The sequence below is a fragment of the Tribolium madens genome, unplaced genomic scaffold (genome assembly GCF_015345945.1).
Source record: "Tribolium madens isolate multiple individuals breed KSU strain unplaced genomic scaffold, Tmad_KSU_1.1 Scaffold_91;HRSCAF=231;Tcas5.2_LG7, whole genome shotgun sequence".
Classification (NCBI taxonomy): domain Eukaryota; kingdom Metazoa; phylum Arthropoda; class Insecta; order Coleoptera; family Tenebrionidae; genus Tribolium; species Tribolium madens.
Window position 1 is genome coordinate 12,154,794 of NW_025401063.1, and position 22,462 is coordinate 12,177,255.

The window sequence follows — 22,462 nt, forward strand, 5'->3', positions numbered from 1 at the left end:
AACTTGTTTTCTTCCAAAGTATACATTATTATAAATTATTATTGGAAATTAGTTGAAACAATAAAAGTTTAATTAACAACCATTTATTATTAATTAATAAGTGACACTAATGACAGAACTAGAGCTTTCAAAAAAGTAGGGCGGCAAAAATAAAAAAAGTTACAAAGCTGGCTAGATGAAAATCATTTATAACCACTCTGTATAATATTTCCATACAAAATATGAAATCTTACATCAATTTAAAAACAATAATAATTTATCTTCGAAGTTAAGAAGTATCACGTCAAAAGTATAAAAAAAACTACACGTAGATAGGGTAAACCAGGGTGATATGGTGAACAAAAAAATTGAGCCCTGTAGAACACAAGAAATTGTTTATATAGACAAAATAAAACTACTATTCTTTCATAAAATACATAGGTAACAACTTAACACTGTCATAACCTCTTAGAGACATAACAACAATTTGAAAAAAAAAATAATTGTTTTTTACCAAATTCACAATTTCACCCATGCATATGGGTGAAATGGTGAACTTACTTTTTCTGCTTTTTACCCCAAATATTACACATTGACTTACGTACAGTCTTTGTGCAACCAAAGTTGACATCTAATACATTTTATCCAATCCACTTCCTTTTTAGTGCTACTTTATAAAATGTAAAATTTTAAATTTTTTTTAGAAAATTATAAAATTTTATAAAATGTAGGCATCTTTGCCTGGAACAATGCTGATATAGTTAAAACTTTTACTTAGGCCGAAAATACGAGTACATGTAAGAAAAGTCGTTCACCGTATCACCCATGCCCGAGTTCATCATTTCTACCATTGGGCAGGGTTGAAACGATGAATAGTGCGGCAAGCAGTTCAAAATACTGGAGGCAAGCTTATGTAGTGTATAAACAGTCTAAAAAGGCAGAACATATCAAAAAATACCTCGGGGACTAGGCTACCTGAAACAACATGTACAAACGCCTGCACAGTATAAAAATTATTGAGCACATGAAACAGTTTTGTTCAAATTACTTACGCTTTTCAAAACGAGACTGGTTTTTAATAGGTGCTCGATGTACAAATGATCATAAACAACTGTCAAACAGAATTACAGAAAAATCTCTCTGCCCGAAAAAGAAATAGAGTAAATCACCATTTCACCCGATTTACTATATCACCCTGGTTTACTCTATCTAAGGGTGTGGACAGAAGTCGACACACAAATCCTTAAAGTTACAAATAGTTCCATTAAGTCAGGTACAGGTAGCATCGTGGTGCTGTCACATCACAGATTCCATTTCTGTTAATTCGGTCGTCAACTCGCTGATTTCCAACAGCGATGAACCGGAAATATTGTCGACTTCGTGGTCTGGTAGACCACCTGTCTCCGTATTTCAAGTAGTCGTCGTGACGATCCATCGCCGGGCATTGTACTGAGCGACGTAGGGCCTATGAGGGACTCTTGTGGGGTACTTGTTGGATCTAGCGCTGTTGCAGAGCGACCAACGCGAGAAGGGCCTCAAAGACGTGCTCTGCGCATCACCTGAAGAGTTACTTGCACTGTTACCTGTGCCCAAGCATAAAGAAAATAAAATAAATGCCGCTGAAAGGAGAGTAAAGGAAGAGGCTGTGCTAATAAGCAAAAGAATAAGAAGAAGCTCAGCCCCTTGAAGCGATAGTTACCTCCGGTCGCGGAACGGTAGTTTTTACTGGAGGCAGTGTAGTGGCGGAGCAGGAGGCGCGGCAACTCCCGGTTGAATGCCAGATAAATCCAAGGGTTTACACAGCTGTTTAGCGAGTAAAGGAGCGTTAATATCACAAACACGGGTCCTGGAACGATATAAGCCGCTTTCATTATTTTGAATATAGTACTTGTGGCTGTCATTAAATTTTCCCCAGCCGTTAATTCAATTTTACATCAAGGCGGGACAAAAGGGAACTAGAACCGGAACTAAATACTGCCTGGAGTTTTTAAGATTTTTATTCACAAAAAAGTAATCAAATTACCTTGGAAATGAAAAGATCAACAATTGATATGAAATATGACAGTTCAGGTTGGGAAGTGGTCACTTCTTATCAGTTTTCGGGTTGGGATGTAGCCATTTCTCAACCTAAGTTTTTTAAACTTTATGTTGCTCGTCTAGCAACTTCCCTGAGTTCAGGAAGAAAACATTCCATTTTACTAGTACTATTAATATTGGACCGTACCCGGCTAATAATAATAACCCCGGTTATTAGTGACCGCGGCGCTTCGCACGTGATTGTCACATTTTAGTTTGGTAATCGGTATAGCACCTTTCCTCGATATCTATCAGGAGGATTAATCATATTAAACCATTATTTTAATTAAAAGAGTCAATAATAAAGTTTTTTTCTAATTTGCGTTTATAACACGTTTATTAACGTCACTCAGTAGGAGTCGTTTATGGCTATCTATAAAAGCACACTGGACTTTGATGAATTTAGGGTTATTTAGTTTTTGTATGCCGCTTCTGACTCGTCAGGTAACAAATTTTGCGTTGTTACTTTGCCAATTTCGCGAATTTCGGGCGGAGTGCAAACTAAATTCTGTTGGCTCATATTTTATTTATTATTATTATGTTGTAACACTAATAACTAATAATTTGTAAATTTTATTTTTAATGACAGACGGCAGAAATGATTCAAAAAATCAGGTGGATGCCGAGTGTTACCAACTAACACAAAATTCTCTAGAGGACAAAAACATATATTTTTTTTAATTAAAATAAGAAAAAAGGGGGCGCAAATTAGAAAAAATAGTATAAAATACTCGTTTTATAATGGCATTGGCGCACTCATCCCATAGAAAACTCGCCTACGGCTCGTTTTCTAACTTGGGATTCGTGTGCCAAATCAATCCTTATAAAACTTGTTCTTTAATATACTATTTTGAAGTCTTGGTTTACTTTAATTCGTTTAAAATCTACACGCAACAGGCTAATTAAATAGTAGGTGCGTTGTACGTTGTATCAAGCTGTTAGGTATTGATTGATTTTATAGAAATCAGCACTGATGACATTAAATCAACTGTCCGAAAATTAATCTGTGTTTGGACAGCAATATCGTTTCACAATAACGCGTTTTCCAGATCACAAATTAAAAAGAATATGCTGTATATTAATCTGGAAAAATATTTTTTCCGGAATGGGATTTAAGAGAATTACCGATTTAAAATAACTTACAGTTTTTCATTACTAAAACTAAAATACTTAAAAAGTGTTTATTATGTAATTGTTATTATTTGATTTAAAAGTATGTCAAGTTCAACCCTTATAAAACTTGTTCTTTAATATACTATTTAGAAGTCTTGGTTTACTTTAATAAGTAGGTATCTAGTTACTAATAGAGTAGACATTTTTTGAGGTTTCATCAGATTATAAAAACTTCTTGTTGGATCTTCTTGGTATGAGAATAATAAACACAAACACAATTTAACTCGAGTCACTAAACTTTTATTTGAACATTAAGTGCTCATTCTCAGGTGAAAAAAAAAACTATTCTAGGGAACCCACACTTGAAATCTTTCAACATTTTTTCCGGAGTAGAGTATTAGCGTAGAGTATTAAAATATAAAAAGCTTGTTTTTTCAAGCATCATTTTTGTAGACACTTGAAACTCGAATAAAAATAGAAAACCTTGCTCTTGAAAGTTATTTTTTCTTTCTATAGACAAAGTTCGACCTTACTAATCCCGAATTACTCTCATTTCTGCTCCTAATATCCCATCGAACGGTGAAACAACACCAACTCCTCTCGACTAGGTTATTTCGCTACCTCTCCAATCAACTAATTGCTTGTAAAAGTAACTTGGCTTTGGCAGCCACGTAAACAATTGTATAATTTTTGTCGAACGAGTACTTACCGTCAATGAAGGGGCTTTGGGGGTCCCAAGTGGCCCATAATTGTGCTAGAATAAACGGAGTCGAGCACGCTATATACATTACAATGACGGCAATAGTCTGCTTGACAGTATTAATCTTCGCTCGAGAGATCAAAGGGGTACGTTTCCCAGGTGCTGATTTCTGAGAGCTTCGAGGTCGTAGGCTCGATTCGGAGCTTTGCCAAATCTCAATACAGATCGACGTATACGTAAAAATTAGAACCACTAATGGGATCATAAACACAGAAATGCTGTACCTAAAAATAATAAAATTAAATTAGTTTCATAAAATTTTAAAGGGTTTAACCATGTGACGTAAGCCCTTTTACCCCATGGTTCTTGGAAAGTGGCCCAACAGTCGTACTCATCTTCTCCAACGTTCGTGTATGTGAAGATCGTCAGCTAAAAAAAACAATTCAGTGAAACTCAAGAGATTAATATTTAAGAGACTAGGCAAGAGTTATTAGCAATACTGTGCTGTTTTATTCATGTATTTGAAGGATTTAAGATAACAGAGTTCTCCGTCTGTAGTACGATGAGTTAATAATTTTGATACGATTTTACGTAAAAAATTTCTTTAATAAAATAGCGTCATTAACATTTTCATATTTGGTGTTCGGTCGTTTCGTCAATCTCGCAAACAACCACAATAAGAATGCTTAAATAAAAATTAAAAAAATGTTATAAAACAATGTTATAAAACTAGTTTATTTGTAATTTCAAATAGATATAGTATTAGATTATTACTTCTAACCTGCCAATCTTGTTCGATCAAAACCGAAATGATCCTCAAAATCCGGAACATGTGACAGCCCACATATTATAGTTTGTACCCATCTTTGTGATTACCCTGCTTGCAGAATTCGCAAGCAAATATCTAACGAATTTCTGCTTACACCTCACTTATCACAATTTTAATAAATCCGATCATCCAATTAACATCCAATTTAGATCATGTAACTTCAATGATTATAGTATTAAGTTACAATTGATTTCAAATAAAATTAAAGCTGTTTAGTTAAAATGCGGAATAAATGATGTAAAGTAATTATGTGTGAAATTAAATTAAATAAATTTTACGTTGGGTGTTCAGTCGTTAGCACTAGACAGCGCTCCTGTTGCTTTATTTCCACATTCTTCGGCGACGCGACTTTTAAAACCGGTGCTTTTCAATAAAAAGATCAGTACAAAACCGAAATAATAACATATCAGAATTTCAGGCGTTTCAGCAACGTTATCTGAAACGGTTTCAAAAGCCTAAAAGTTAGTTCTGACAGGCCTAAAATATACACAAAATACATTTCCGTCGTCTGACAATCAAAAAATAAATTTATTTCATTAGGTGAGTGTTTGCCTTAAAAGTTTAGATTCAATATTTTAAAAAGAGTTAAACAAGACAAGACTTTCATAAATTACATAAATTTTAACATACATCAAACTAATGTTTCTAAAGATTTATTGAAGTTGCGGTAAAGACGAATGTTCTTTTTGTAATCCATAAACTGGCAATTTTGTGTGTAATGGTGTTGCCGCCATTGAAGCGTTTTTGGTCCATTTCGTATTCAACACACAAAAAATTTATAGTTAATGGATCATACAACACTTACTTCGATGGGATTTATTAAGGAGTGTCCAGGACTATCTCAAAGATTTTCTTGATGCTATTAGGATTTGGTGACGCCACAAATTGTTGTATTAGTCTTGTTTTAGATTCTGGGAGATTAGGTTACAGCCAAAGGGATTATTATTGCGTAGAATAAAACAATTCATTTATTTACTTTTTCGTCGTTCCATGTTGTTATAATATAAATAACATTCAACATTTGCAATCGTTAAGCTGTCAATATCATTCTAGCATCACACAGGACTGTTAAGAGATTTTTCAGGATACTGAATTGGTAATTAACGTTTACATAGTTACAAACGAGTCTGGTAGATAAAATTTACCGGCTTAGGCCAGTAGTAATCTACTACCGGCCGTAACCTATCTACTGGCTGGTAGCTAATCTACCTAGCCTGACTACCGGACTCGTTTGTAACTATGTAAACGTTAGTTAAATTTTTGTTTTCATGAATTTTTGCTTAACTTGAAAGTGATCATTGCAGTATCCTGAAAAATCTTATACAATATACGTCCGGTAGCATTTTTATGACCTTGCCAAATATACAAAGGTCTCGCCATACGGCTCGACCTGTAAAGTAAAATCGTTTTCATAAGACCTACTAAAAATTTTATTACTTTTAAGTTAAATGCGGTATTGTTAAGAGTAAACCAGAGGATAAACAAATCATAAATTTGTGGAGCCCACCCGGACCCTGAAACAGGTCAGCTTTTAACAGGGCCGGATTACTTACTTTCTTTTGTCTAAAATACTTGAAATGTTTTAATAGTTTTTGATGTAGTTGTTATTAAAGTCAAGTATTTTAAGAAATTTAAAAAATCCAGGTGGTTATTAACAAGCTATTATTAAATAAAGCCGAGTTTTTTTAGTAATAGCGTAGTAAAACTCTACCACTACTTTAGTTTTAAATACGGCCCGTTTATATTCTAGTGGGTGCAGCAACACTTGCAAAGGAACGTGTCATTTATGGAGGGTTACAAATTCAAGCCATTGTTTGGTTAATCCCTTATAATGTGTCATAAAATTTTTTAATAGGTCTTTTGAAAACGATTTTACTATAAAGTACTGGCGGGGCCATAAAAATGTTGCTTTAATGCCCAGCTTTTTGACAGCTTTGACAGACACAAATATTAATATTTTTAGAATTTGAAAATAATTTTTTTAAATATGGTAATTTAATACGACGAAAAACGTTATACAATTGCGGAATTAAAATTTCGGACAGTATTGTCATTTTCATAATGTAAACTCTAAAACAAACTTTACATTAATAGCCCCATTTTTTACTCTTGTCATGTTTATGTCATTTTCACTTATTTACTTTCAAAAATAGCGATTTGTGGCATAATTATGGGTAGAAAGCAAATCAAAGCGATGATTTAATTACACTTAGTTCAATTAATAAATTACCTAAGACATTTAATTAACAATTTTAACAAAAAAAGTTTAATTGTAAAATGTTAGTCATAATGACAGTACAAGGTAATTGACAGTAAACTTTTTAAAGTGACAGAAAAATACTGTCCGAAATTGTAATTCCGCAACTGTACGTACAACCACGTGCTGTTAAGAGCCAAAAAGCCCACGTGAGGATTAAACTACATCCTCGGTCGTTATGGCCTTCTTAACAGCCCTAAATACGTAAATAACTACATATAATACTTTGTGGAAAAAAGTTTGGTAAATTGAAAAATCAATGTTATACAGGGTTATTCATAAATATGAAGCAATATTTGAACCTCAAAAATGACCTATAAAATGATGTTAATTTAAATAATAATTCGTGTTCTATCTCTACTGATAAGAATTTTACAGCCCTCGGAATGTGGGTATGGAAATTTGATTTTTTTGTAATAACTTTGGAACTATTTGACCAAATATTATAAAATTTGGAATTTTTTCCTGTGACAACATACCCTTTGAACTGGTAATCACGAAAACCGGATACATCCACTCAATTTCCGGTTCCAGCAGTTGCAGGTCACATTTTCTGTGTTTTTCCATTTTTTTGCTCTCTTAACACCAATTTTTTATTGCCCAAATCGATAGAGTAATCAATTTCGATTAAAAAACGCATAACCTTTAATACCCCTAAAATGGACCGTTTCAAAGATATTTTAATTTAAACTGAGGACTGCACAACGCTGAAACCAAAAAGTAGGGATTTTGAATGGATGATATCCACGGTAACAAATGACCATGGTTTTACTAATCGCTGTCAGGCATCTGTCAACTTTGACATTGGACGATTATTAGACAATTAATCGAAAATATTTAATAAAAGAGTTTACCTCAGATTCCAAACATAACTTAGAATAAATCCAAATGGATCACGTAGCATTTAATTCATAAAAAATTCACAAAAATTTATCGTCAAAGTTAACAGATGCCTGGCAGGGATTTATGTGACCATGGTCATTGGTTGCCGTGGATACCATTTATTCAAAATCCNATTCAAAATCCATATTTTTCATTTTCAGCGTTGTGCAGTCCTCAGTTTAAATTAAAATATCTTTGAAACGGTCCATTTTAGGAGTATTAAAGGTTATGCGTTTTTTAATCGAAATTGATTACTCTATCTATTTGGGCAATAAAAAATTGGTGTTAAGAGAGCAAAAAAATTGAAAAACACAGAAAATGTGACCTGGAACTTCTGGAACCGGAAAATAAGTGGATGTATCCGGTTTTCGTGATTACCAGTTCAAAGGGTATGTTGTCACAGGGAAATGTTCCAAATTTTATAATATTTGGTCAAATAGTTCCAAAGTTATTACAAAAAAATCAAATTTCCATACCCACATTCCGAGGGCTGTAAAATTCTTATCAGTGGAGAGAGAGAGAGTGTATACAGGATTATTCATAAATATGAAGCAATGTTTGAACAAAATGACCTATAAAATGATGTTAATTTAAAGAATAACTCGTGTCCTATCTCTACTGATAAGAATTTTACAGCCCTCGGAATATGGGTATGGAAATTTGATTTTTTTGTAATAACTTTGGAACTATTTCACCAAAAATTATAAAATTTGGAACATTTCCCTGTGACAACATTTTCTTTGAACTGGTAATCACGAAAACGGGATACATCCACTCAATTTCCGGTTCCAGCAGTTGCAGGTCACATTTTCTGCGTTTTTCCATTTTTTTGCTCTCTTAACACCAATTTTTTATTGCCCAAATCTATAGAGTAATCAATTTTGAATAAAAAACGCATAACCTTTAATACCCCTAAAATGGACCGTTTCAAAGATATTTTAATTTAAACTGAGGAATGCACAACGCTGAAATCAAAAAATAGGGATTTTGAATAAGTGGTATCCACGGCAACCAATGACCATGGTCACATAAATCCCTGCCAGGCATCTGTTAACTTTGACGATAAATTGTTGTGATTTTTTTATGAATTACATGCTACGAGATCCATTTGGATTTATTTTAAGTTATGTTTGGAATCTGAGGTAAACTCTTTTATTAAATATTTTCGATTAATTATCTAATAATCGTACAATGTCAAAGTTGACAGGGATTTATGTGACCATGGTCATTGGTTGCCGTGGATACCATTTATTCAAAATCCCTATTTTTTGATTTCAGCGTTGTGCAGTCCTCAGTTTAAATTAAAATATCTTTGAAACGGTCCATTTTAGGGGTATTAAAGGTTATGCGTTTTTTAATCGAAATTGATTACTCTATCGATTTGGGTAATAAAAAATTGGTGTTAAGAGAGCAAAAAAATGGAAAAACACAGAAAATGTGACCTGCAACTGCTGGAACCGGAAATTGAGTTGATGTATCCGGTTTTCGTCCGGTGATCCTGATTACCAGTTCAAAGGGTATGTTGTCACAGGGAAATGTTCCAAATTTTATAATGTTTGGTCAAATAGTTCCAAAGTTATTACAAAAAAATTTAATTTCCATACCAACATTCCGAGGGCTGTAAAATTCTTATCAGTAGAGATAGGACACGAGTTATTATTTAAATTAACATCATTTTATACGTCATTTTTGAGGTTCAAATATTGCTTCACATTTATGAATAACCCTGTATACTACTAAAACCCTTAAAAAGCATCAAACTTTTTTATTGCTATAGTTTTGTTCTAGAGTTATGGCCCATTAAACTACATGAACGATACGCATCTCAATATTTGATGGTATTTTTATTAAAGCAGTTTTGATGTTTTTGATTTAAACATTGTATGACGACAACGTAGAAAAGGATTTTATTGATTGCATTTTACATTTTGATTGCCAAGTGTGACTTCAACAGAGTTCATTCGAATCTGAGTAAAATAAAACTATTTGTAATTTTGAAATTGGAATCACGCACTTCGTAGTAATTCCGAGAAAAACAAAAAACTTCTTACAAAGTTATATCGTTACAGTTTGTCACGTTTTAATTGGGTTGATAGAACTGAAAAAAAATGCTAAAATTAATGTCAAAGGATAAAACCAACTTGGATAGTAAATATGATATTATAATCTCTAGTTTCGTTTAGGTTATCGGCACATAATGGTTGATAACTGTTGGGAAAATGTGCATTAAATTGTTGTGTCTTATAACAAAATACAGATTATCCTCCCGCCACCAGTATTTATGTATTTATTACCCTAGTAACGGTTTTTATAATCTACTTAAAACAGGGAATTACGCCAGTTATCGATTAATTTCTTGCTTGGCGGATTGCGGATTAGAGAAAAATTGTCGAGATTTATAAGTTTATGACATTATAAATAACAAATGATGGTAAATAAAGTTTTGTGTAACTAAAACCCTTAAAAATCTCTAAAATATTGTTTTCAACTTGCGCATATTTTTTTAAATAGAAAGACATTTAAGTACTTTCTTTCCTTTATCTACTCCAATATTTTTCCTTCTAGTTTGGTAGATATATAACATTTTATCATTGAAAAACATATCAAATCCTTTCATATACCTATTGTATAAAGTTGAATAATTTAATATCTACCCACCAAACAATATGGAACGGTGAAACATTTTTAGCTTGAATATTTCTTCGTTTAAAGTAAAAATAAATCCTAGTTGCAAACGTAGGTTAATTTCTATAAATCTACAGACTTGAAGAACCAATAAATAAAACCAATAACGGCAATAACACATTAATCATTGATATAACTTGTTTCTAAAAAATTAGTATGTAATTTGTTATTATGTTTTGCGTATCCTTCAAAAAAAAACCGCTATGTCATAAACATTGAGAAATTAATTAGATTAACAATTAAGGCCTTGAGAATTAGAGTGACCTAACCCACAATATGCGAAATCCTAATAAAAGTTAAAATTTTCACTTTAAAATTTTATTGTGTTTTAAATACAATGACTTTACAGTTAATATTTTTTGTTTAAAATGTTAGGCCAGTGGTTTACTGAAAATTTGAACAATAAGCAGTTGGTCTGAGAGTAAAACTAAGTTTATAAATTTTGTGGATTAGACCACTCTAATTCCAGTTGTCCAAATGTCATCGTATCTTACCATGATTACATAAAAAATGATTTTTCTGCAATCATATGTGAAGTTGAACTACACACATCAAAATCAAAACGCGAAGTTTGATCTTTGGCCTCGACAAAAAAAGCATAGTCTCCCATCAAAAAACTGTCGTTTCGTACATTCAATATAAAAATAAATATTTTGAATCTATAGTGTATGTTTTTTTTGTATAGCATTTAAAATTGGCTGGGCTCTTAGTTTTATGTAAATCATCCTGTATAATTCTACAAAGTTTAGCAAGATTATGTGGTGCTTTTCATCGAACAGCATTAGATTTAATTTCTTAGTAGAGATTAAAAAAATTAAACATTTTCAAAGTTTTACATTTTAAGTAGGGTGCGATAGTAACTAGATGATTAAAAGTCACGCTGACTTTTAATCCGAGTTATTAATTATTTCTTATCAGATTATTTTTTTATTTATTGAACACACAGATTGTGTGTTCTTTCTCAATTTTAATTTTTTTGCCTTTCAAAGATATAAAAAAAATGTATGCGCAACCTCACATTTTTCCGGGTTAAAAGCTGATAAGATGTACGACTCAGATATATTTATAATTTGAAAAAAAATACAATTTGAATTTTTAACGCCTCTGATGACTAAAATAAATCTTAAATACCAGCAAAATAAAAAATACAAAAATCAGAATAATTTAACTGGAAATATATTTATTATACAAGACGATAAAATAATTGTTTATCTACGAGTGAAAAGGTTAAGTTTACCAGTGACGAAGTCACGAGTGGACTTCTTTCACGAGTAGATAAACAATCTTTATTCTTCGACACTGTCAAAATTTACGGTTTTTCTCCCGTGTAAGGAAGTTTTGAAAACTGTTTGGCATTTCTCAATACAAAACGTCAAATTATTTTTAACAGATTGAAAGCAAGTTTAAGCCTTGTTGACTCTAAATCGAAGAATAAAATGTTGTATTCCACTCGTTTGAGTGTTAATCGGACGCTTTATTCCACCTCGTAGATGGTAAACCACTCGTTACACTCGTAGTTTAAAAATCCACTCGGTCAAATAAAAAGTCCGATTTACACTCAAACTCGTCGAATAAATAACTATTATTGTCGTTTATAATATTTTGTACTGACCTACCTACCAGAATTTCTTCAATATAAACAGAGTAGATAAAAATTACCGTAAAATGGGGTTACTTTGATATCCGGGGTTACTTTGAAACGTTATGGGGCTACTAATTTTGTTTCATTGTCAGTATAGGGACATGCCTATAGGTACCTACCGAAATTATGTTTATTTTATTTTTATACCATATAAAAGCCACAATATACCCAAAAAATGAATTATTTAATTTTCTTAAAAATACAAATAAATATATTATTTATGTTTTGTGTTTAATGAGTTTAATAATAGTTATTTATTATACAAGCGGATAAAGTGGCCGTTTAATGAGCTGTTCGCTTAATTACAGCGAATTAAACGGACACTTTATTCTGCGAGTGTAATACAACATTTTATTCATATTATTATCCTGATTCCTATGGGGCGACCATGACAACGACTTGTTTTTATAAACAAAGTTGGAAAAAAATTTGTGTTGTGAGTATTAAGTCGTTTTTTGTGGAAAAAATTAATAAATAATTTGTGCGAAGAAGTGTATTATAATGTTCATTCTGATGTGGAACATTCGTCGGATGATAGTGATGCCATACTAATGGATAAACTGCTTTTTCGAAATCATCTGTTGCACCTTGTCCAAGTCCTGCGCTAAACACACAGTTATGGAAGCGTGAATTTCGAATGTGCAACAATTCAAAATCGCAACTTTTGTATTGTTGCTCAAATACCGATTGAGGAACTTCAGAATCTGATGCGATAATCATTTTTATTATAATTTTAACTAAAAATATTGTATGTTTAAAACAGCGGATTAAAATTTTTAATGCGCCGATTATTGACGTTTTAATGCGCTGCTTAAATAAACAAAATAAACAAAATAAACAGTTTGATTTGACATAAATAAACGTCATTTTATAAGGCAAAATCGAATAAAGCTCATTTACATCATAAAATATATTTCATTGAAATTGGCATAATAGGTGGCTATGGAATTTCGTATTTAAGTTTGTAGCCCTGTGCATGTCCCTGATATAACAACTGATGGGGTTTTTGTTTTTCTTTGATCACTTACCTACATGGTTTATTTAACTGACATGACTGACATTTGTATTCGTTTTTTCACTGTTTTCGTTGGTTGTTCGTTATTCCTACTATTTTTTCAAATTATAATTAAAAGTAGTTCCCTTCAGAACCCCAGATTTAAAGTACACGCTAAGGTATGTTTGAAAACATAATCAATTTCTTTTTGTTCCTGTTTTAGGCATTTTAAGTTAATGGAATCAAATATACCAATTTGAATTAAGCCAAAYTATTTTATCCACGGCAAAACACGATTTTTCAGGCTTCAGTACGCGAAGCTTCATTTCGTACAGATTTCCTTTTTCCACTCCGATCGCAACAACTTTACCATTGTTTAAAAATTAACAATTTTGTCCTAMATTTTTAATGACAAAATCCAAACCCCTTTTGGCTGCAACTTTCACGGAAAATAAATTGTCTTTCATCTCCGGTGTGTATGTTTTTGGTGTCAAAACTACACCTACAAAGGGATGAAACTTTTTATGGAGAAAAACTCTCTCTGAAAACCTTTGAAAGAGGGTTCTTGAAAAATAAAATTTTAACTATCTTAACCTCACTTTTTTAGTGACAAATTTAGTTCCTTAATATGTAAAGCCTTTTTCACATTTAAAGCGCAGTTTACACAATCATGGCCTACTGTTATGCCAATTTAAATGAAATGGATTATAGATTACATATTTTTAGTTTTAAGGTGTCAAAGTACCCCCCAGGCTAGCATAACTTTGATTTTCAACGTAATTAAAAGGACTGTCAAAATAGCCCCGAAATCGGGGTTTCTTTAACAGCAAATTTTCAATTTTTTTTTTAAACTATGACCTTGAAGCAAAATTTTAAGTTTGTTTGTTAAAACAGAAGGATCAATTGTTCTGATGCTAATTTTTTCAAGAAAATATTGCAACAACTAAAAAAATTACATCAACAAAACCTCTCAAACTATGTCAAAGTAACCCCGTTTTACGGTACCTACTTTATTTCACTAGACGATAAAAGACTACTTTATCTACTGAAATTATTTGATAAAAGCACTCTTTAATATTGAGTACAAAATAAATTCATTTTATTAAAAAAACAAAAACTAAGTATTGAACATTTTATTATTTCCGTGGTTGGAGAAATTATTTCTCTCTCCACGATTATTTCTCATAAAACTGAAAATATTAAAAAGCAGATATTGTAACGTCAACTTGAACAATGTTTAAAAAACTGATTACAACCGTTGTAAAGCTAAAACTAATCTGAATCTGTTTTTATTTCTCTTTCCTATTAGTTAGTTTCTTATTAGTTAGTTTATTTTTTGGGAAAACTCTAAGTAGTATTAGAGATAGTTGTAAATAATCTCCACATTGTTCAGAAATAAAGAGTTTATGACATCAAAATTTATATTTTAACAAGTTTTAGCTTCAAGTGTGATACACTTAAAGTTTTTATTCTTATTTTTGATTGGCGATAATAAAGTCAGATTATTTTTGTGTAGCTTTTTCTCTCCTCTAAAGTAGCATTACGACCGGAATAAATCCCTTGTTTTCCAAAACTCACCTGTGGAATACAGAATGCAAGACTAGCCACCCATGCCAAATACACCATAACTTTCGACCTCCTGGAAGTCCACGAGCAGTAGGTCAAAGGGTAACAAATGGCCTGATGGCGATCAATGGCTGTCGCCATCAACACGTACGAGCTCAAATATGGACCTAGAGTCTGTCCATATTTAACGATCTTACACAGAAGGAAACCTCCATAGAATCTGTAAGTTATATCCCAAGCCAACTGCGGCAGCACGCTAAGAAAAGCCGTAATCAAGTCGGCAATGCTCAAATGCAAGATGAAGAAGTACATTCGAGAGAGTTTCTTGCGACCGGCGTATCTGAAAATAAATTATGATTGTTTTACGATGACTTTTAATTGGAAAGATAGGTTTTAGTACCTTCGACGGGTCCATAAAGCGAGTAATACTGTGGTGTTGCCGATGACGGTAAGAAGGAAAATTATGGCGAGGGTTGCAACTTCCACGCGGGCGAGGTTCTCATCTCGGTCTGTGGTATTTCTGTCTATGTGTTTATCGAACAGGTGAGTAGAATTTTCAGAAGAAAAGTTCATTTGGGAGAGTTTCAGGTCGTACATGAGATTATTTTGAAATTATTTTAGTCTGAAAGAAAATAAGAAACATATAGACTAACACATACTTCCATAATAAAAAAAAATTTGTAATTGATTTTATTTATGTTATACGAGAATTTAAAACTATTTAATTAGTTAGTTAGTTAGTTGAATATTTATTCAAAATATTTCTTTATAAAAATCTATTGGACCCTCTACTTTGCAATTAACTGCTTTCATCGGCATTTCCGCTCTGCGAACATCAATTACTAATGTGTCAATTGCTATGCAACAAACATTTTTGCGCGATTAGACTCTATTCAATTATTTACTACGTATGTTTCCAAGACAGTAACTTGTATTTACTCGTTGCTATCCCAAACTCGTCGGTAAGTATTTTGTTTATTGTTGCTAAGTCGGTAAGCATTCAAAAACGTCGCCAAATATTTTGGCGTGTTAGAACATTTGTTAGATATTTTATTTAAAAAAACACTATCAAAAATCAATCGCGCAAAAAATGTCATAAGCATCACGAACGTCAAGGACTTACCGATCTCAGACAATAAACAATTGTCTTCGATCGGTAAAATTAATGTCCTTACCGTTCTTGATGCTTAATTTACTATTTCTTACTTGCTAAATACAACTGTATAAAAATTTAGAAAACCTCCAACTTCTTTTGTTACTTTTTGTTAAAGATTTACAAAAAACCGGAAAAGCATAATTAAGTTTATATCTAAAATATTTATCTCATTGTTTACTACTTGTCTCCTTTGATTTTGATCATCTCGAATGAGAATAATTAACTGAGTGAAAACGAAGGAAAGACATTAAGAAATAATTTAAAGTTCGGGAAGTTTAAAAACGCATTTACAGAAAATAAAAAGCGGTTTCTTCCTTATTCAACTTCGGTTGGTCATTAAAGATGATGACTCTTTGGAGACTTGTTAACTAACTTATGGAAAATTTATTAAAACTTTTGGGATTTATACATTATGTAGATGCAATAAGTCGACAAGAACTGAAAGCAAAGGATTAGGAATAAGGTTGAATTGCAATCTACTTGTTAGTTTAAAACAAAATTGTAAAATATGCCAGCCTTATATTACTCATATGTTTGCTAAAAACAGCGAAGTTTTACTCAATTTCAAGAGAGTAAGATTTTATGTAAGGACATGTAAATATTTCCGAGATATTATTCTAAAATTGTATACTAAAGACTATATGGATTAATATGGAATGATGAGGATGATTTAGAACGATTTAATTATGATTGTACAATAGAAAAAAAAATATGTGGGTTTCAAAGAGACGATCTAAGAAAACGGCGTTGGGTAAAATAGGAAACATTTCACGTAGTAGTTAGTTGGAGAACGAATACAAAAAATCATTCTTGTATTTTTCATGTTTCCTGAATTACGAAATTTCAGGATTTATGCCAGTTTGAGATTTCGACTGACTATTATTATTGTCTCGAGTGTTTTTATTTTTTATAAATGTACACTTCGCCGTAAATTTAGTTGTCACTTGACGTTGGGGTAGATGGTCGGAAGGGTATATTTAGAAATTAAATCGAGAAAAGTTAATAAATGCTTAAGACTAGGAAGGATCTGAATCTAACCGGGTTTTTAGAGTCAATGAAATTTTGTTTTTTAGTTAAAAATTGGAAGAAAAATTTACAATTGTAAATTGTTTGTTTACAGTTGTTAACAAAGTAAATAATTGGAGGAAATACTGTCATGTGTTCTTTAATACAAAATTGCCCTAATCTCTGAGAAAATCTTCGTCTCATGTTGAAAACATTTAAATTTATAGAGGCACGAAAGCTGGAAAATCCTAGACATAAACTACTGTTCTAACAACTGTAATTACGCCTAAACATGTAATAAAAGATAAAATGCAAGATTTTATTTTCCTAAACACGGTTACATTTTTTTGTGTTACTTACAACTTTTTTTTAGAAAAATCCCAACTAATAATTCCTCTTTCCTTGCTTTTGCTAACATTTTAATTTCCTTGCTACTGCATTATTACGTGACTAGTTTGATTTATTTTCACTTGCAAAGTTTCGTCCTAATCCCTGTAGAAAGTTTAAAAAAACTTGTGACAATATAAAAATATGAGATTGGATATTATAGCCGCCTCATTTCTATTATATGGAAGAAGATGTTAGGAAAGATAATAGCGGAAAAGACTGCTGGAATTGTGAAACCATATCTTGATTTTGTATTTCCTGGATTAAAACACACAATTCGATTTAGTCGAGTGAGAAAAAATAGCACTATTTGGAAGCGATAAAAATTAATTAAATTTGCTTGGATTTTAATCGATTTGTTTTATGTCCTTAGAAAATAACTTGAAATTATACTGCAATGAGTTTTAGGATTGTGTTATTATTTTTAAAGCTTGGATTCAATTTCGAGACACAACGTTGCGGCTTTGAGATTCTATCGTAACAAATTCTATTTAGCCGTGAATACAAAAAGCTTTGTTTCTAGAATATGAACCAAGTATAAAATCCATATTTCAGATAAGTTGTCGAATAATTCAGCGACAATAGCGTGAATCTATCTATCTCTCGGTACATCTGAAAAATTGATGAAAAGTGATTTATTCACAAAAGAACCGATTCTGTTTTATATTTTATGTTTGTTGATTGCCAGACAAAAAAGTGCAAGAACGTTTATCGTAACTTTATTCCAAAAATCAAAATTTTTTCTTTAAACAAATTTGCTCCAAACTATGTGCAAAACTTAATTCAAATAGTTTCAATTTTGATAGAAAAGAGTCTAGGATATTTTAGACGTTAGTTTGTCGAAATTCTTAAAGATTTCATAAAATAAAAAGTTATTAAAATTGTTCATAAATTTTTACAATTCCAAGAGAACTCGATTTATGACGATAAAACCACTATAAAATATCAAATCAAAAAGACAGGTCTGCAATTGTTTTGAGAATATTGATCCGTTAGTGTGATATATGCCTACCAGCATTCATAAACGTGCATGGAGTAGGTAGGAAAGGCATTCAGGATATAGAGCGAGGATGAGCTTGGCTTAATTGGTTCAGGTGCATAAGTGGTAGGTATGTTGTTTTTTTTTCGAAAAATTTTGATAGACGTGGGTGTACTTGAGTAATTTTTTTCGATGAGAACCTGATTTCTCATTTTAATAATCTTGCTTTTTAATTTCAATTAAGGTCAGCTTAGGGACACTATTTTTTCTTAGTCCAACACATGATTAATTGTTTGATAAACATTGTTGTTATTTTTGGCAAAAGTCACGAAAGTTACCAAAACTGTCAATATTTACATTTTTACTAGTCTTTAACTTCAAATTAAAATCTCTGCATGGAATGTTAAACTTCTCAATAATTGCTTGTTTTAGATAACAAAACATCCAATCGATAAAATTTGATACAAGTAACTACTAACTAATAAATAAAAAATAAACTTTTAACGGAGTTTCCTCAAGAGGATTATATGGGAGAAAAAAACAATAAAACGAGTTGATCATAAATAAAATACTACGCACACAGTTGATTTAACTTATTTGCAAACAAAAACAATAATTCTTTTTATGGGCATTAGTAGGTAACCCTTTTGTTAACATTATTTACGCATTATGTATGTTTCACGCAGGTTAAAAATAAGCATTTTTCACTGATTAAACTTGCTTACATTGTGGGTGAAATGATCTATGTAGTTTAGAAGCTCTTTTTAAATATTTATCGCAGTTTACTCCGGTTGAGGGATTCAAACGAGTAATGTTACGTGAAATATGTATTATTTAATATTTAAAGGAGGCACGGAATTCTTCCGCAATAAATCACGATGTTAAATAATAATAAATCGATCCAGAAGATTAAATAAAAGTTTAATATAACCTCAACCATTCTGCATTCGTTCTGGCAAAAATTGAAATATTTTTTTTACAACTCTTATTATTATTCCTGTAAAGCGCTCACTGTTTACAGTGGTAAAAATCTGTAAATTAATATTCTGTGCACGAAACGAAGTAAATCAGTCATAAATTTAGGGTAATGATTTTGAACTGTAAACAATAATTTTGTACTACTTATTAGTGGAGATGACACCACTATGTTCTAATAGTTATCAAAAAAATTATCCCACTGGAACTGATTATGAAAAACTTTGTATTAGGACAATAAAATCAATAAAAGCTGGATAATAGTAAATAAAATTGGTAAGCATATGTTTTCTTCTGTCTGTCATAAAAGATTACGTAAAAAACATACTAATTTATTAAAAATAGAAAATATTTTTTATGTCAGAATCAAGTTATTATACTGGCAGCTTTAAAAAGTATTAAAAATAATGAGTGTACACATGGGTTGATACCTCTGACCTTTTTGGTTATTTTTGAATGTCGTCTAATCCTCAAAACTAAAACACGTGGAGGTTTCCAGGTTTTCAGGTTTCCAGGTTACTCGACAAATTCGGAATAAATGCGGAGGACATATTTCATTTGATTGTAATTGGGTAAATTCAGAATCAAAGGTAATGAAAGGATTTCATCTCAAAATAATGATGAAAGGTCGGCATTTATTCACTCCAACATATGTTTATATCTAGCGGCCTCCACATACTTACAAGAAAATGTTCGCTGAAAATTCTGTGGTTTCGTGGCACTGCTAATTAACAGATTAAAGGAATATTGATTTCGTAAGTTTTCACCATTCAAGAGTTTTTTTGCAAAGTCGATGATGGAAATTTGTTGAAAGCTTTAAGTAAGTGAGTAAAAAAAGTTTTGCTGATTTTAAATTAAAAAGTAAATTTTCGTAATTGGATTTAACCTTTGTAGAAGTTACAATATTTGTTAAAACAAGCAAATCGAATCAAGAAGATCTCATGTAACATTAACAAGGAGTGATGTTTCCTTTGAAACAAACCAACATATAAGCATTTCCGTCACTCCATTATTCACTTTTTTTTCCTTTTATTTTAACCGTAAATCACTTTTTTTCAAGTATAATACATTCATTTTGTTTTAGACCAGGCTAGGCAATTTTATTGTCATTTAGCCACAGTCTTACCATACAACTCGCCAAATTTCTATAGGTTACCCTGGTCTAAAACAAAAATGAAATGTATTATATACAGGGTATTTCACATAATTTTACGAGGCCTGCACCTGTAACTTGCAATTAATAATACATATTCCGATACCAACTCGATTATAAGTTTTGAAAAATTGGATAATCTTCTCTAATTTGTTCATCCTTTCAAAAATTACAACATTTTTAATTAGTCAGTAATTAAGATAAATAAACTACAATCATATACATGCCGTCTTTTGATAGTGTGATAATGTTTCTGAAAAATTTCAGTTTATGACTAATAACGAAACAGTGATTAGTTTGACAACTACTGTTATGAGTTCCCAAAAATTAAAGAATTAAATGTGTATCTTTTATATCTAGTGTTTTGTGAATTTTGTATATTTGGGTGCGTAATTTAGGCGCAAGCTTTGTAAAGTTGTGTGAAACACTTTTTTGTATCTAGTGTTTTGACAATTTTGTATATTTGGGTGCGTAAATTAGGCGCAAGCTTTGTAAAGTTGTGTGAAACACTCTATATAACATAACATAACAAAATTTATTGTAAAAGGTGTTCGAATTGTCCACCATCGGCTTCTAAACATGCACCCAGTCGATAACAAAACATGTATCGTTTGGGGAATAATTTTTTGGTTTAATGTTAAAAAGACTAGACAATAATAGCCATCGTGGATTCAGTTATAATGTTTTCAAAATTTAAAATAAAAAATTGCTGCAATGTATAGATTGCGGCAAAAAATTTCAGAAACACCCCTCTCATGAAAAAAATTAATATTTTTCTGATCAAGATTGGTGGTATTAAACTGCCTCGAAAGTTGTGTCAAGTTTCAAAGTCGAGACAAAACTCAATTCATCTTCTTGATTAAAATCATTAATAATTACATATTACATAAATTAACTGAACTTTGTAAGACAATAAGTTGTAAGACAATAAAATAAGCATTATTCAATATCATAATTCAAATATTTGAGACCTAATTTAATTGACAAATTAAAACTGCGTTCAAACAAAAATAAGACAAAAGGGAAACTTATTTAAGATTGTTTACTCAATTTAAAAACAGTTAATTATTCGCAAAGAAAATGATAAATCGCCCGCTTTTGTACTCGTATCATTTTCAAGCAAAAGTTATACTTAATTAAAACTGTCTTACAAAAAATGATAAAACGTCTGATGAAATCATTCCTTTATAGTAAAACAAACAATTATTGCATCTTGTGGAAAAGATAGGTAAGATATATAAAAAGTTGGAAATGACAGGTTGTATGTAATAGCAGCAAGTGAATTGTTTCGTGTCTTAATTGATATAATAATTGATTACTCGTATTTTACACAAAATAAAATCTAAGCCAGATATTCTTGCGGTGTATAAGCATTTATTTTTATTTATTGTGAGTTTTATATTATGTGTATAATGTTTATATTTCTTCCCTTGAAATTATTAACAGAACCAAAACAAGGAAAAGCTTTACAACTAACTCGTTACAAAGGTTTTATTAAAATTTTTAAGTTCTGTGATTTTTTCCATTTATAAAATAAGAATTTTACGTAACTAGTCTAAAAATTGCTTGTTTTAAATCTCATATAAAAAAATAAATGAAATATTTTTTTTTTTAATTTGTGGTAATGTAGTAAATTTTAATTAGTCCTAGTGAAGATTTATCATTGCACTAATTTGAAATGTTGCCAATAGCCAAACTCACTCGCTCTTAAACCTCTTCTGTCATTACACATAATCTAGGAAAATTAATGGATCTGTTTATCAACTAATTGTCTTAACATATATTACTCTAATAATTCAACATTCTGAATGTCACAATTAATTATCATGTAAATTAGAAGGTTTGAGCGATAATAAGTCCGTAAAAAAATGGAAAAAATTCAATGCCTGTAGTGATGTGAAAATTTTATTATCATTGTCAATAAATCCTGAACAAATATCGTTGAATATACATCGCTTGGGCGGTTTTGAGATGGGTGCAATTCACTTTTATAAGATTATAAGTACATATCTCATGATATGTAAAAAAGGGTAATCCGGTGGGAGTGGTGGCGAAAAATCGGCAGATGCGGCCAAAAGGATCCA

At 31.3% G+C, this 22,462-nt stretch overlaps 1 protein-coding gene across 3 annotated transcripts in view; it reads right to left on the reverse strand.

The window, feature by feature from the left end:
- Nucleotides 1-144: 144 nt before the first annotated feature.
- Nucleotides 145-22,462, reverse strand: part of LOC123010617 (mesotocin receptor-like) — a 72,979-nt gene continuing 50,661 nt past the window's right edge. For 2 of the 3 annotated variants that reach the window (XM_044407647.1, XM_044407648.1), the window contains exons 2-7: nucleotides 15,124-15,345; nucleotides 14,736-15,063; nucleotides 4,203-4,297; nucleotides 3,878-4,152; nucleotides 1,679-1,825; nucleotides 145-1,562 (exon numbers count right to left, since the gene is read on the reverse strand). In XM_044407647.1, the coding sequence (XP_044263582.1) occupies nucleotides 1,390-1,562; nucleotides 1,679-1,825; nucleotides 3,878-4,152; nucleotides 4,203-4,297; nucleotides 14,736-15,063; nucleotides 15,124-15,320 (1,215 nt within the window). In that variant the 5' untranslated portion in view covers nucleotides 15,321-15,345 and the 3' untranslated portion in view covers nucleotides 145-1,389. The remainder of the gene's footprint in view (nucleotides 1,563-1,678; nucleotides 1,826-3,877; nucleotides 4,153-4,202; nucleotides 4,298-14,735; nucleotides 15,064-15,123; nucleotides 15,346-22,462) is intronic. The other variant, XM_044407649.1, reaches the window with a different exon arrangement.